Genomic DNA, 16,332 nt, shown 5'->3' on the forward strand with positions numbered 1-16,332 from the left:
GTAAACTAAGTTAGGGGACAAGATATAAAATACCCATTCATACAAAGAAGAGATAAGAGCCCATTCAAACGTTCTTGTTTAGCCCGAGATTAAGATCACGAATAGGGCTCGGGATATTCATGTTTGACATGAAATCAAACAAATTCGTGATATTCACGTTTGGCCTAAAATTTTCATCACGAGTCAGACTCGTGAAACTACCACAAGGGGTTAAAAAAGGTAAGATAACGTAACAGAGTCAGTGGTTACCTAAACCGTTGATACAGAGAGAAATTGATTCTATGGTAAACAATGACGCTCGATAATTACGATAAGGTAACGGAGTTAGTGGTTACCTAAACCGTTGATACACAGTGAAATTGATCGTATGGTAAATAATGACGCTCGATAACTTACCCCGCTGTCCTTTTTCGGAGTATCGGGCGGACTGGCTATGCTACCCTCGGACCTCATGTGCAAAGAACTGCAACTCGGGCTCGGGGATAGTTCGCGAGTGTTGGCAGTTGTGCTGACAGCGCTGGGCGACTGCGAAGGATCCCTCGTTAGACTACTGACCAAGGCACTTGTATCGCTTTGGGCCGATCCCCGTCGCTGTGACGTGGTGCTGTCCACCATGGCGCCGGAGACTTGAAAAAAAGAAACGACGAGTCCTGGGTTGAACACGGTTAGAACCGTGAGCGAAATGTACGGAACTAATGTCTCTGCACTCTATCGCAAGAGTATTGCTAGCCCCATCTTACGTGTTAAAGGCAACGGACACAGATAGAAAAATCATAGCACGCTTTACGTAACATTCCCTCGCATAAAAGTGTCAAATATCGTGCAGTATAAGAAGTACGTGCGACTTTATCGTGAATGAATGAAATGACGGAGGATCGAACGGAACGAGTTCATCCATCGTCGATCAACGGAAATGTGCTACGCAATTATGATCACGGGGAAACGACCCGATATCGAATGTTAGCAATAATTATGTCAGTGTAGAGTCAGAGAGAGTTTCTTTAATGTGTGTTGTTGGATTCTTACCTAATGGGGAGAGGCCGACACTTCGGGGGGAGCCACAGAGCACAGGGCTGCTACTGAAACTGTCTCCCCCTTCTATCAAGCTTCTCCCACCTGACAATTTTTCATCAGTTGCAGAATTTATATGTGGCGTTGTGTTCATAATTAATTAATACACTAGCATAGTTTCTGTACGAGTGTGTATATACATTTATATGCACTATATGAATGTCTAAATCGGAGAGGGTAACGGTGAACGTGTGTGATCGTACGTGCATCAACTGAGCTATACTTTGTACAATTCGAAGTACTATTTTGTCCGCATGCAGCTCGGTCTTCGAAGATAGTACTACTGTGCCATGGCATTCTTCGAGAACAGTGATCGGTGTATCGTAGCGTGTGCGCGCGCGTTTGCGTGTGCACGTGTACGTGTGTGTACGTGTGTGTGTGTGTATATAATACGAATTGTCAACAACATAAACACTATACACTATTCTTGACTGTACAGACTGAGGATTATGTTCAGTAGGAAAGGAGCGAGTACCTGGTGCATGAGCAGCAGGAGGGAAGAGGCAATTACCAGAACCAACTGGCTGCCGACTGGACCCAGCTAAGACCAACATCACTATTTTGTTATAACTAGTCCAATAAGGTCTGTTTTAAATATTTATAGCCTAAGATCATTCGTTCAACTAGAATAGATAAAATCAGAAAGGTGTGGCTTATGGTGATACTTATAGTGGTTTATTTATATATATATATATATATATATAGTTTGTATATACGCTAATATAACCATTCCACAGAGTAAAAAAACGTCTGTGGGACGCTAAACAGTCTTACAAGTGTCAGTATCGGGTCTCTCAGCTTCTGAAATGATTCCCTCCTCAGACCAGTTACGGTGCCGAAAGTGTGAAGTAAGACACACACATGAATGTATGAGATTAACAGTGAGACCGTTAGAGGGATAATAAAGATCCGTCGGGTTACGGGCGCTGATTCGATTCTTTTAACTGTTTCCATGTGACGTATACATACCGAGTATCTGTACCGGGCTAGAGGACGGGCTGTGAAATCTTGGTGACCCACCTTGGGGATTTTTCGGTGACGAGCTTCTCGACAGTCGTTTAGGTGTCTCCGGTGGCGTGACACCGTTCCCGTTCGCCCGACTCTCACCCATTACTTTCACCAGCTCCTTCACGGACACCCCGACGAACTCGGAGAAATCCCTGCAAATTCCCAAACTATATGACGAAACTAATCTAGCTGCACGTATCGCCTCCCACGTTCACTTTTTTCTTCACCTGCCGGGTGAACTTCTCTTCTCGCCGTGACACTTGTCGTCGCCTCTCAGCCACTTCTGCAACACGCTCAACTTCCCACCGCCCCCCTCTCTCTCCCTTTCCTTCGCCACTCGTTCCTTCGAATGGGGTTTCGAGAACTTCGGCGAAACGTCGGTCTTCTCCAGCGTGAATCTATCGCTCCCTGTGGTACGCGAGACATAAAAATCGGTTCGATTCGTGGAACCTGGTCTACGTGGACACATGCGAGCATACGTAGACACACGGTAATTTATGGAAATAAATCTCGTACCCGGTGAATCGTGCTGATTGTACGAGCCAAAAATAAAAGGATTGGTGTTGCTCCCCTCCCCGGACTCTGCGGTGCCCGGCGTGTAATTCTGCGCGATGAAATTGAATCCCTCGTGGCTCACGGAAGGCACGGAGAAATCGAAACCTTTATGACTAGGTGAAACGGACGGATCTGCTATGACTGGTTTCTTTTCCATTGGGTCGTTCTCGGGATCGTGCTCGATCTTCATATAAGTCACGCCGTGTTTATTGATGGCGAGGGACCAGGCTTCGCCCTCTGTCATTCGACCCCTGTCGAAGCAGTACTTGGCCATCGAGTCGTCGTCGATGCGTACCCAAGTACCTTCGCAGTTCACGAACTGTGAACAAGATTTCACCGAACAATGTTGCGTTTACGCATCACCTTTCGTCGCTCGAAATCAGCGTAGCCAGAAAGATGCAGGTGTCTCTATTGTGCTGTACCTTATACCTTGTACCTGATATACCAAAAGAATAAATACACCCGTTACTTCTCCCACTGCACCATACAGTCTTCCCCCACTCTTTACAGAAATGTATGGGTGTTTCCATTGTATTGTATTTAAGTGCACCTTATATCTAGTATACCAATACTATAGACACATTCGTCACTTCTCTCACTCCTCCCATACTAACTTCCCCCACTCTTTACACATGAGATCCAGCTTATTGTAGTCAACTATACTGTTATACCTTACACCTGATGCATACTATAGACACATTCGTCACTTCTCTCACTCCTCCCATACTATCTTCCCCCACTCTTTATAGAAAAATATGGGTATTCCCATTGTATTCTAGTCAGACACACCTTGTACCTAATGTACCAATATTATAAACACACTCGTCACCTTTTCCACTCTTTCCATGCTACCTTCCCCCACACTTTACACACAAGATCCAGCTTATTGTAGCCAAACACACTGTTATACTCTACACCTGGTACACCAATACACTTGGTACACCTGTTACCTCTCCCACTCCATCTGTGCTGTCTTCCTTCACTCCTTATGGAAGAGTATGAGTATTCCTATTGTATCGTAGTACACCATTATCAGAGATACACTCGTCACGTGTCCCGCTCTACCCTTTGCTGTCTACCCCTACTCCTTGCGCACGAGATTCGGTTTATTTCTCTGGCTACGCTTCTCGAAACACTGTCGTTGTACTCACGTATTCTTGAACGGTGACGGTGTTACCGTGTGCCAACATTCCCACCGGTGGCGCCTTCAAATTCGGCCTGCTTCTGATATTGTGACCCGATGCACCGCACTTCACGACCACCATGTTCCTGCCCGAGTCGAAGGTGACCGTTTTCCTTTTACTGAAACCGGAAAAATTCCGATCAGAGAATATCACGGTCCAACCGTTGTGAACCTGAGGTAGGAACACGTCGATCTACGTACTCCTCGACCACCTCGGGTCGTTTGCGGAGAATGGTGTCTTTGATGGCCTGCCCCAGGATCGATTTTGGCTCCTCGACCGGAAGCAGCAGGGTCTTTCCCAGGTGTTGGTTGTACTGGAGACACCAGGCTTCCAGGTGGCTGCTGCTGCAGTACTGTTTGATCGTGTCCGCGTTCAGTCGCAGCCAAACACCATCGTCATTGTGAATCTACGAAAACGAAATGGAACACCTCGTTCCGGGGAATTGTTTACGTTGAACGTTCGAACAGAAAGCTCACCTCGTCTATGAAGGCTATCGTGTCGTTGATCGAGACGAAACCGATCTGCTCGCTCTGGAGGGAAGGATGGGCCCTGATCCTCAAACCGGCGCTGTTCTTCGCCACGAATTTACGGAGTTTGCTCGGTTGGTGTTGCGGTTTTTTCACGATATTTTGCATCGGTGGTTGCATACCCTGCGGTGGCTCCTTCACCTCCACTTTGTAATTCTGGTGAGAAAAGAAAGAAAAGAAAAAGCGCTGAACGCGTTAATCAAAGAATCGACGATCGATGTTCCGGAAAGTGGTAAAGGTGCTCACGTCCTCCATGTTGTAACTGTCCACCGTGATCATCAGGGAGTACCATCCGACCGATGACGGTGTCCAAGTCGCGCTATAGCTACCGTCACCGTTGGGTCTCACCAGCATGCTCTCGCTCGATCTTTTTATAGCCGGTGACATAAACCTCAACTCCTCGAACGAGTAGTTCTGATATGCCTTCATTATTGTAATCGCGTAGAAGCACGTCTTGTTGTTGATCGTGACCTCGTACGGTACGTCCAACGAAGGCTGAGGATGACCACCGAAGGTCATCGGATCGGGTTGCGAGACACGTCGTAGCTTTCGTCCCTGCTCGGATTCGGCCAGATCCTTCTTGTCTATGGGAACAGCCTTCACCTCGACCTGGGGAAGAACAATCGTCGGATGAGAGTCCGTGCGAATGACGAGGAATCTCTCGTTCGTCGATGAATTCACGACTACGCTGGTGGAGTAGCGCAATGGCTTCGAAATTCCACCGGAACTAATTACACGGATAACAGGTGCTGGGAAAAGTTATCTTAATCGGTCGTAGTTAGGCTACAATCGCGGAACTCGGCTCTAATAGCCCTACCTTCAAGTTGGGCACGTGAACAACGTCCCCGTACTGGTCTTTCGTGAGTATGGTAACGATGGCTGGCCATCCGCATTTCATTTCGTCCTTCGAATAAACTGCCTCGCATTTCGAGGGATCCACGAAGCTGTCTGGTTGCAGCCATCTTGCCAAACGACCACCGCTCGTCCCCGCCGTGCAGGAGACGAAATCTCGTAGGAAGAGTCGTTCGTTCGAGTGACAACTGAAAACAGTCAGACAAATTCCACGGTTACGATACATTTCGAGTAACATTTCGAAAGAGTTCGTCGAGAGTCGCACCTCGATGCAATTTCAAACTTCGTGCAATAGTATTCTATTCGATACTATTCATACTCGACGCTATTAGCACCTTAATACCTAGAAACCTACTAACCAAGTATCTGCTCAGTCTCTGTACATGGAGACAATTTTGCATCCTCCATGAACTACAACTTTCGTGTCAGTGATTCGTCGACCTCTGTTACCCAATTTCCAAAAACAAATTTTCCACCTTTCGTGGAGCATCACGTACGCTACGAGTCGCTATTTTAAAAGTCGTATTCGACCCACTCCGAGTTACGAGCAAAGGACATACAGCAAGGGACCTTCCCCGTGTATTCGTCGACGTAAACAGAAAAGTCTCTACACAGATAGGTGCGTAGATACCAGCGTCGTATGTACGTTCACCCGTGACTTTCAAACGCGACGGTGTTTCTCAATCGCGCGCGATATCACCGGTGAGGTAATTTACTCGGTGGCGACACGATGGAATCAATTTCTACAGAGCCACACCGGTAGCTATTACGGCTATTAGTGGAAACATTCTCGTCGTGGAAACGACCCAATCGTTTCTTCCGGCTCGTTGTTGTCCGAGTTAACGACCAAAAACTTGGGTCTGTTGCGACGACGTTTGAAATATCACGGGTATCGGGCTGCGCGGGTCAAAAAGTGGTTTCGAACGAGGCCACGATCGTCGCAGGTAGCCGACTCGTTAGAACGAGTTTCCGAGTCGCAATGCCCCTAATTGGTGCTCCGTTCCGCGGATCTCGTCTGGGTAGATCACGAGCAGAGGACGATGCTCCTCTGCCAGCCAGACAATCGCTGCTTCCCCTAGCGAGTCATCGTCGGACTCATCCCTAATAAGGCGCAATCACATCGCAATTCTGTTCCCCCGCGGCTCGCCAATGACAACGTTCAGCTACCTATATACCTTATACACACAACGATCGTGACTCCGCCGATTTCGCGTTCGACGAGCCGCCGGAACGACTTCTTCCAGACTCTTGGGCCCTGCTTTCTAAGAGACAGCCGACCAAACCGGTATCGAACGAGACCCGGTGTATATTTAATCCGAACGGCAAAGAAACGAAATCTATGCGGGGCATCCTCGTGGCTCTCCTTGGTCTGCGAGGACAATTCTCAAGCCGAGTAAAAATTCTCGACAGATACTTATGGTTAAATGGCTCTATTACAACTGACGCGGAAGACTCGGGCAGCAGACGTCATCTGTAAGGCTTCTAGTGCAAGTGGCCTATCAAAACGATTTGTATTGCTCGATTGGTCCGAAAAGTGACATCGCGACGGTTTTATCCATTGTAAAACTCGATGAGTACTATATTATATTAATTTAGACACTAAAGAAACGAAATCTATGCGAAGCATCCTCGTGGCTCTCCTTGGTTCGCAGAGTAAAAATTCTCGACAGATACTTATGGTTAAATGGCTCTATTACAACTGACGTAGAAGACTCGGGCAGCAGACGTCATCTGTGAGGCTTCTAGTGCAAGTGGTCTATCAAAACGATCCTTACTCCTCTATTGATCCGAAAAGTAACATCATGATAGTTTCATCCATTGTAAATCTCGATGAGTACTATTTATATTAATTTAGACACTAAAGAAACGAAATCTATGCAAAGCATCCTCGTGACTTTCTTTGATTCGCAAGGACAATTCTCAAACCGAGTAAAAATTCTCAACATACACTTTTGCATAAATGACTCTATTACAACTGACGTGGAAGACTCATTCAGCACACGTCATCTGTGAGGCTTCTGGTGCAAGTGGTCTATCAAAACGATCCGTACTCCTCTATTGATCCGAAAAGTGACATTATTCATGCAATTACTATTTCGTAGTATCCCTAAGGATAGTAACTTTGTTTAAAAGTTTCCAAGCATCGAAAACTTCGTTTCTTGCAAACGTTTCAAAGTAAAATTGCAAGTTCAGCGATATGCCCACCGTGACGTTCGACTCGTTGAAACAATCCGTGCTTCGCCCCGCTCGCACGGAAAGACGATATCGCGACAATTCCATCCGTCGTGAACGTCGTTGCGTATTGTTTGACAATACGTGAGCCGCGAAACGTCCTTGACGCGGGTCTTGTTTGATCCGGATCGGTAATACGAGGACGAAGGAGGATCGACGAAACGAGACGTGGCGTTGCGTTCGGGCCCGGTGATCCGTTCTCTGGCAACACGGTGTGTAGCTTTAAGGTCAGTCTGGACGTGACGTATGGTCGGCACGTGGTCATTTCGGAAATGGCCGGTTCAGCCGGCGTCAGGTGTGCTTCCTGGTTTCGGAAGAGCGTTATGAATGAATGGACGTTTCGCATGTGTGACGCAGACAGGACGGGACGCCGCCGGGCCTCGAGCCAACCTCGTGCACGGACACGGCCAATTTCTCATGGGAAATTAAATGGCCGGGCTTCTGCTCATAAAGCGAAGAGCTACGAGGGTATAGCGCTTTAGGGAAACGCCCGTCTACCATGAAAAGCGACGCGGGTATGAAGAGACGCTTTCGTGGCTGGCCGGTCTCGTTTTTACAACAACGGTACCCATACCGCGTTGGGTTTCGTGTCTTCCACGAACCGGGTGCACAGAAAGCTACTTTGCTCCGTGGACGAGGGAAAGGGAGACTCTCTGTTGCATCCTTTTCTCCCCTTGATTTCTTTTTTCTTTTTTTTTCTTTTTTTTGCCAGTTATTAAGAATCCGCTCGAATACACTGCCCCTCCGATATTTACGCGAGCAATTGCCCGGAACTTTTGAGCGATGGAGAAATTAAATTTTATACACCGCTCGTCACGAATGTTTCTCTTAACCCTGTTTCGACATCACATTTCTTAGAACTCCATTGTCAAGATAGACTCGATATTGTGTAACGCGATTTAAATGAAAATATATATGAAATGTATATTTCTTGCACACTCTGCACTGGTGGAGTACCATATTTTCTTTTTATTATTATTAGTATTTTATAGTATTAATAGTATTAATATATAGTATCATAAATAATATAGTAATAATAATATAGTATCATAACTAATATAGTATAATAATATAGTATCATAACTAATATAGTAATATATATTGTCTTGTGTATAGTATTTATAATATTTATAGTATTTATAGTATTTATAGTATTTATAGTATTTATAGTATTAATCGTATTAATAGTATTAATAGTATTAATAGTATTTTGTGACTTAATCGAGGACTTGGTAGGTAAAGAAAAAGTTAAGAAGTGCAAAGGGTTAGGTCTGGGTTAGGTAGTTCATAATGACGTGGAAGTTTTGGGAATATATTGGACACTAAGACCAAGGTTCAAGTTTCATCGTCCTTGTAACGGGACGAATTCTCCTGTGTTACTTGTTAGCGAAAGACTCGAGCCACATTCGAGTCCTGAACCATTAAAGTTAATGGTAGTGATGGGTTGATGAGAGTCACGATTCTCACCAATCCAAATTAAGCACTTCACTTTATAAAATACTTGGAATTTCTACTTAGTAAAAGGTTTAATGAATTTTGATCGTAAAACGGGCAGAGTTGATTTTAAAATGCACATTGCTTTATTCGCTGGTTTGGCAGGCTTGTATGCACTGTCATGTTATTGCAATGTTTTGAAAGTGCTTTGGAAGGTCCAAGCCGAAGAGTTTTAAACAGTTCAATTCTGGTTTGTTCTTATCAGGAGGACTTTCTCGAAGTTCATATCAGTCACATCCTCGACTAGTAAACACTTCGATCTTGTTCCAAAATTCGTCGATTCGCGACGATTAAAGTATCGATCTTTCTTCGAGATCGAAAACAATTTTCTGGAATTATTGGATCCAGGAAATTCGAAAATTTCGAGAATATTTCTTTCTGGAAACGATAAACGTGTTTCGTCGAAATTTGAGCAAATATGTACGTGCAAATTTCGAAGAAATCAAGCATAATATAAAGAAATAATTGATTATACACCATTTGTCGATCATAAAATATTGCACGAGCATAATTTAAAAAAATGATCGATTATACACTTTTCTATTTCGGTAACAAAAACAGTGATCGAAATAGAAACAGCAGGTCCTCTTGGGAAAGTAGAAACTTTCAAACAATGTCTATAAACAAATTTATTTATTTACGTTTGCAGAATAGGTTTCTCCCACTTTGTCCTACATATTTCATATTTATCTTTCACCACAGAGTTCTCTCCAATAAACAAATAGACCAGTGTCTTATATTTACCTATAGCGTACCTCTTGTTTACTTCTGCTCGCAAATGAGTGCTCTTCAATAAACAAATGGACCAGTGTCTCATATTTACCTATAGAGTACCTCTTCTTTACTTCAGTTCGCGAATGAGTTCCCCCCAAGTATGTATTTCAATAAATAAATCAACACCTTACAAATTTCCATCCCTATGTCCTGTCATCCCCACAGTCCTTCCCACAACTGACCCTTTCCAAGTATCGACACCCTAAAGAGGACCTACCGCAACCTCGTCTCAACTCCCCCTTATATCCTCTTCCATCGATACCATCTACACAAACAACAAGACAAGTATCACCACTCGAGGAACACAACTCGAGGTCAAGATCCGCTCGACTCCTTTTATTTACCATCTCGGTGCGTGTGTCTCGACCGCGGACGTCTATCGAAGGTGAAAAAAGGAAAAAGAAAAAAGAAACACACACACAATAATAAAAATACAAACCAATACGAACGTCAGTGGCAAAACCAAGGCACGCACAGGTGATCTCGTAGAGGTATAACCTGCTCGGTGGATCCGCGCGCGCAAACACGGCGTTACGTAAACCGCGGTCACGACGAGCGAGCGTTTCGCGACGAACGGAGCCGTTCGGCGCGTAAGTTGGTCAAGGTCGGACCTCTGGAGGGCAGAAAGTGCGCCGACCCTGCTCGAAAACCGGTGTGTCGCCCTTCGAGACCGCCCTTTCCCTCGCGAAGCCCCGACGAACCGGTGTGACTTCGACAGCGAGACCGCCCCACCGTGCACACGTATACGTCGGGTTCGGGCAGCTTTTATCTTTTAAAAGCCCGAAGAGGGAGAGCACGCGAGGCAACGCAAGGAAACACGGGCTCTCTTGGTGGGGAGTAGACACCGATCGTGCATGCCACCGGCCACAGTTTCGAACCAACCTCCGTCACGATCGCGTCAGCTGGCCTCTGGTACGCCCCACCATCACCACCACCACCACCACCACCACCACGGAAACAAGCTGAACCGCGCGCGTGTTCGGTACTCGCGGGGGCCACTCGCTCGGTACGGTTCCCCTACCGATCGTCGTCGTCGTCTCCGCGCAGGATTCGTTCGCTCGGGCGCAGTCCGGTTCTAAGGGATCGAGGCGAAGGATCGATCGAACGATCGTTGGAAACTTTCACGTAGCGCGTATCCACGTTCGCAGCACTCGACGAACGTACTCGAAATCGGTTCCATTCGCGAGTGACAGTAGAACTCGTTCACGGTGATCGTCCATCGCGAGGATGATCGCGATCGTCGAGACGCGTTAGGCCAGATGAGACACGTCGTATCGCGGATCCACGGATCGAGGCAACGACGAGTCTGGTGCGTTCTAAACGGCGCGATGTGAGTGGAGGATATCACGACCGGGAAGAAATCGACTGGGCGAGATCGATACCCAGCCACGAGGAGAACGCGGCTCTCTTTGTCCCGTTGGACACGTCGGGAGCACGCGAGATGTACACCGGTAGGAGGAGAGTGCTAAACGGCCCGTACGGGCCGGTTTGTGATCGTGCGATCGTATGGTCGGTGTTGATGTGGTGTCTCGTATCTCTGCCCGGTAACGTCGAGAGTGCACCGCCCGGGATATGCGCGATGGACGGATGCAACTGCACCGTCAAGGCGCACCGATGGATTAACGTCAAGTGTGTCTTCTCCAACGATCAGGTGAATTGAGAAATAAACCCCAAATCCCTCTCGTATTCGTTGTAGATTGGTTGGGTCGTGAGATAGATCGTTTCGGTTACGATTTATTGAAAATTTGTGTCACGGTAGAAAACGTGTGGTAAACGTGTGCGACGCAAATGTGCGCCGGTTGACTGACTCTTTGGTTGGTTTAGAGAGTGGAGATTCCGCGCGACCAGTGCGTATCTCGCGTAGGATCTATCACCGAGATCTAAAAATGGATGGTCTTAGACTAGGTTCGTGCTCGTGAAGATCGGAACTCCGATGTCGGAGAACGATGTTCGGGCACGATTCTTCGTGTGGCTCGAAGTCACGGATTGTATGGCACGCGGAACGGTGAAATGCCTGGGGAACTATGGTTTTGGGTGGCGCGCGATCAAGTGCTGCGTTTACAAGAGTATTTCGAAGCGAGAGAAGTAGTTCTTTGGGAGAGGTGGTACCGTTCCTGTGAGAACTCGATGAAAACGGATTAAATGTTGTACGATGCAACTTTCGACTTGTACGAATGTCGAAAGGTGGTCTCGGTTATTGGAAGACCAACTGTTACTCTCGTAGAGGCGGTACTCGGAATTTGTAAATGAAAGGTTCCACGTGATAGGTATCACGATAACCCTAGAACTCGACAATCACAATGTATATGACACGAGAAAATTTTTGAAGGACGATGGTCTTAACCCTTCGCGTTGCTAGATTCATCCTCGCAGGTACTCTACATTCAAAAACGAAATATTCGACGCGTCACAATACTCAGTGAACTCGAACATCACAAAATTAAGCTACCGATGCAATAATATTGTACATTTTAAAATGACGTAGTTTTAACCGGAGTGCTGTTACATTCACTTTCGTAAAGACCGAGCTTTAAACCTGAAGCAACAGATTCGACGCGTCACAATGCCCCGTGAACTCGAAGATCACAAAATTACGCAAGACGACACAACAAAATACGACATTCTTAACCTTCGCGTTGTCAGATTCGCTCACATAGATACCGCACTCCAAGTTCCAAAACAAAAGATTCGACGCGTCACAATGCCCGTGAACTCGAAGATCACAAAATTACGCAACACGACACAACAAAATACGACATTCTTAACCTTCGCGCTGTCAGATTTGCTTCCGTAGATACCGCACTCGAAACTCCAAAACAAAAGATTCGACGCGTCACAATGCCCCGTGAACTCGATGATCACAAACTTACACAACAAAATACAACATTCTCAACCCTCGCGCATCAATCTTCGCTCACGTATACACCGCACTCGAAATTCCAAAGTAAAAAATTCCTCGTTTCACAATCCCACCCCTTTGAACTCAACAATCACAAAATTACGCAACAAAATACTGATTTGATCAATTACAAATGACTTTGTTATTCGTCAATGATAACTCTGTTCCTCTATTGTTCTCAATCCTTGCGCAGCAATCTTCGCTCACATATACACAGCACTCCAATTTCCAAACTAAAAAATTCCACGTTTCACAATCCCTTCCCATTGAACTCAAATATCACAAAGTGACGCAACAAAATACAACGTTCTCAACCCTCGCGCATCAATCTTCGCTCACATATACACCGCACTCCAATTTCCAAACTAAAAAATTCCACGTTTCACAATCCCTTCCCATTGAACTCAACGATCACAAAATGACGCAACAAAATACACCGTTCTCAACCCTCGCGCATCAATCTTCGCTCACATATACACAGCACTCCAATTTCCAAACTAAAAAATTCCACGTTTCACAATCCCTTCCCATTGAACTCAACGATCACAAAATGACGCAACAAAATACAACGTTCTCAACCCTCGCGCATCAATCTTCGCTCACGTATACACCGCACTCGAAATTTCAAACAAAAAAATTCCACGTTTCACAATCCCATCCCATTGCACTCGAAAGTCACAAAATTACACGGTACGTTGCACGCGTAGACATCGAGAAATATTCTCCGAATCTTCACCGAGCGAAGTATCGCCCTGTCCCCACTCCCCTCCCGAAATTGCTCGAAATTGCTTACGGGCGTCGTGTTCAAGGCTCGCGCACGGGGTCCGCGGCTCTCGAACGGTGAAAGTTTCCTGGAGCCTGGGACCGGAGCGTACTGGGTAGGGGAATGGTGTTCCAGTTGAAATTAGCATATAAATCATTGGTCCGTGAATATGGCGGGAATCACACAGTAGGGTGCGCACGGTAGACTTCGGTCGCGCCGGTGTACTCTGCCGGGATGTCTTCTATGAGCACGTTTCGGTGCATTATACATATCCGGAGTTCCACTTGCCGTACCCGTTGTCAGCTGCGCTCGGTTGGATGCAGTCCAACCGATGCACCGCGCCCCGCGAAGAGTGAGAGAGACCGTATTACGACGCGTCGCGTCGCGACGCGCTGCGACTGGCCCGGTTCGGCTCTTCCTTCGCGGTGCAACTTCCGCGAGAAACTTGAAATCGAGTTACACGAGATCTCCACCCGCTCCGTTAACGGGACGACAAATTGTTATTGTTGTCGCCGGAGCGGGACGTAACGATCTCTATTTTCCATCGACGATCGAAAATGGCAATCGAGGGTACGGTGTACGCGAGTACTCTCGGCTCTGTCTCAGTGACGATCACGATCCTTGTTCCTTTGTTCTTCGTTTCGCGAGTATTCTTCGTTTTCGGTGAACGAGATGCGAATCGGCGATCGAAATTGCAATCGAGTGCATCGGATTCGGCGCGAGGAACAATTCTGGAATACTCTCGACGGTGCTTTGTTTTCCTAATACCCTCTTTCGGTGACACTGATATGCGATTTCGAATCGGTAATCGAAATATCAATCGAGAGTATCGAAATTTACTGATTAGAACTTTGGAATCCTCTTCGACGAATCTTCGTTTCGCGAATCTTTTTCGAGACGCTGGGGAACGATTTTCACTCGGTGATCGAAATTGCAGTCGATGCATTCTCGATTCGATGAACTGGAGAACTTTGGGACATTATTGACAATTTTTCGTTTCGTACATCTCGTTTTTGAGTGACCGAGTGTGTTTTAATCGACGATTAGTATTGCAATCGAGGGAATTCGATCGATCCAACGACTTCAGAATACACTTGTCGATTCTTTTCAATTGTTCAATCGACTTTGTTACTCGTCAATGATAACTCTTCTGTTCCTCTATTGTTCGAAAATCCTTTTTTTGAAACGCTGGGAACGATTCGGACTCGGCGATCAAAATTACAATTCTTTGTACTTCATGAGCTTCTTAACAAATCTTCGTTTCACGAATCTCTTTCTTTGAGACGCTCAAAACTATTCCGAATCGTCGATCAAAATTGCATTTTATATACCACTCTGGATTCTATGAACTGGACAATTTTGGGACAACACTCTTGACAGTTTTTTATTTCGTAAATCTCGTTTTTGAGACGCTCAGAATTATTCCGAATCGTCGATCAAAATTGCATTTCATGTACCACTCTGGATTCGATAAACTGGACAATTTTGAGACACTCTTGACAATTATTCGTTTCACTCATCTCTTTCTTTGAGACGCTCAAAACTATTCCAAATCAACGATCAAAATTGCATTTTATATACCACTCTGGATTCAATAAACTGGACAATTTTGGGACACTCTTGACAATAATTCGTTTCACTCATCTCTTTCTTTGAGACGCTCAAAACTATTCCGTATCGTTGATCAAAATTGCATTTCATGTACCATTCTGAATTCTATGAACTGGACAATTTTGGGACACTCTTGACAGTTATTCGTTTCACTCATCTCTTTCTTTGAGACGCTCAGAACTATTCCGTATCGTTGCTCAAAATTGCATTCCGTGTACCATTCTGGATTCTATGAACTGGACAATTTTGGGACAAAACTCTTGACAGTTTCTCATTTCGTAAATCTCGTTTTTGAGACACTCAGAATTATTCCGAATTGTCGATCAAAATTGCATTCTATGTGTCACTCTCAATCCGATGAACTGGGCAATTTTGAGACACCTTTGACAGTCCTTTGTTTCGTAAATCTCTTTCTTTGAGACGCTCAGAACTATTCCGTATCATCGATCAAAATTGCATTTCATGTACCACTCTAGATTTGATGAACTGAACAATTTTGAGACACTTTTGACAATAATTCGTTTCACTCATCCCTTTCTTCGAGACGCTCACAACTACTCCGAATCAACGATCAAAATTACATTTCATACACCACCCTGGATCCGTAGAATCCGAAAACCTCAAACCCCCCTGTCAACGTTCCAACCCTTCTCGTTCTCAAAAGCCTAAGAATCGTCCCGATCCCACAGAAACCTCCAAGACTCACGATTCAGAGTCCGACCGAGTGAGAAACCGGTGCTCCAGCTTCTCGTCGTTCTTCCCGCCGATCTACGAACGCGCTCTGAAACGCGCAAGGATAACCGGTTCACCGCGAATAGGAAACCGGTGTTTCGCGAAACAACGAACGAGCACGTTCGTTACGAATTTGATCGCGTTGGTTTTCGCGAGGTGTCGTGTTTGCGCAAACCGTCGAATGTATCTCTCTTTGGTCGATCCACCGTGAACGTAGACGGTGTCACGCGCCATAAGTAAGAAGAGAAGAACGAACAACGCCAGAAACCGGAGCTCTCGCTCCGATTGGCAACGAAGAACGAATTCCTCTGGTAAACGTGTACGATTAAAACGCGTGGTGTCGTGTCGTGGTTGCTTCCTTCGTTGTATTCCATCCAGAGATCCACTGCCCACGAACGAGTCCGCCATTGAATATTTTACCGCTTCTTCGTCGCGTTGGTGCGTCTCCGTGGCCAGCGAGATCGTGCCGGCTATGTTTCGCATTATTGAAAGCAATTTCTGTCGGTCTGACAAACGCCTGTCGCGACAGGCGTAGGCGTGACACGCATTCCAATGTATACCGGGTGTCTCTAATCACCGCGTGAATAGGGAAACGATCGAAGGGGGAAAGAAGAAAAAAGAAAAGAAAAT

The 16,332-nt window shown here is 45.9% G+C and overlaps 2 protein-coding genes across 4 annotated transcripts in view; one reads left to right on the top strand and one right to left on the bottom strand.

Moving 5' to 3' along the window:
• The window catches only part of LOC143148685 (uncharacterized), a 78,639-nt gene that overhangs the window by 9,012 nt on the left and 53,295 nt on the right, over positions 1-16,332 (top strand). Inside the window, exon 1 of one of the 3 annotated variants that reach the window (XM_076315268.1) lies at positions 1,566-1,654. The exons of 1 other annotated variant lie outside the window; for it this stretch is intronic. Coding sequence is in view for 1 of the 2 variants with exons in the window: in XM_076315263.1 (XP_076171378.1) it covers positions 11,139-11,348 (210 nt within the window). In the remaining variant the exon portion in view is untranslated. Of the gene's footprint in view, positions 1-1,565; positions 1,655-10,655; positions 11,349-16,332 lie in introns of those variants that run through there. One more of the 3 variants, XM_076315263.1, reaches the window with a different exon arrangement.
• Positions 1-16,332, bottom strand: part of Hiw (MYC binding protein highwire) — a 476,677-nt gene that overhangs the window by 8,535 nt on the left and 451,810 nt on the right. The window contains exons 31-41 of the mRNA XM_076315260.1: positions 5,163-5,385; positions 4,592-4,954; positions 4,295-4,501; positions 4,019-4,224; positions 3,786-3,936; positions 2,596-2,953; positions 2,307-2,487; positions 2,041-2,246; positions 1,547-1,612; positions 1,027-1,116; positions 397-626 (exon numbers count right to left, since the gene is read on the bottom strand). Of these exons, the coding sequence (XP_076171375.1) occupies positions 397-626; positions 1,027-1,116; positions 1,547-1,612; positions 2,041-2,246; positions 2,307-2,487; positions 2,596-2,953; positions 3,786-3,936; positions 4,019-4,224; positions 4,295-4,501; positions 4,592-4,954; positions 5,163-5,385 (2,281 nt within the window). The remainder of the gene's footprint in view (positions 1-396; positions 627-1,026; positions 1,117-1,546; positions 1,613-2,040; positions 2,247-2,306; positions 2,488-2,595; positions 2,954-3,785; positions 3,937-4,018; positions 4,225-4,294; positions 4,502-4,591; positions 4,955-5,162; positions 5,386-16,332) is intronic.

The sequence above is a fragment of the Ptiloglossa arizonensis genome, chromosome 6 (genome assembly GCF_051014685.1).
Source record: "Ptiloglossa arizonensis isolate GNS036 chromosome 6, iyPtiAriz1_principal, whole genome shotgun sequence".
Lineage (NCBI taxonomy): Eukaryota > Metazoa > Arthropoda > Insecta > Hymenoptera > Colletidae > Ptiloglossa > Ptiloglossa arizonensis.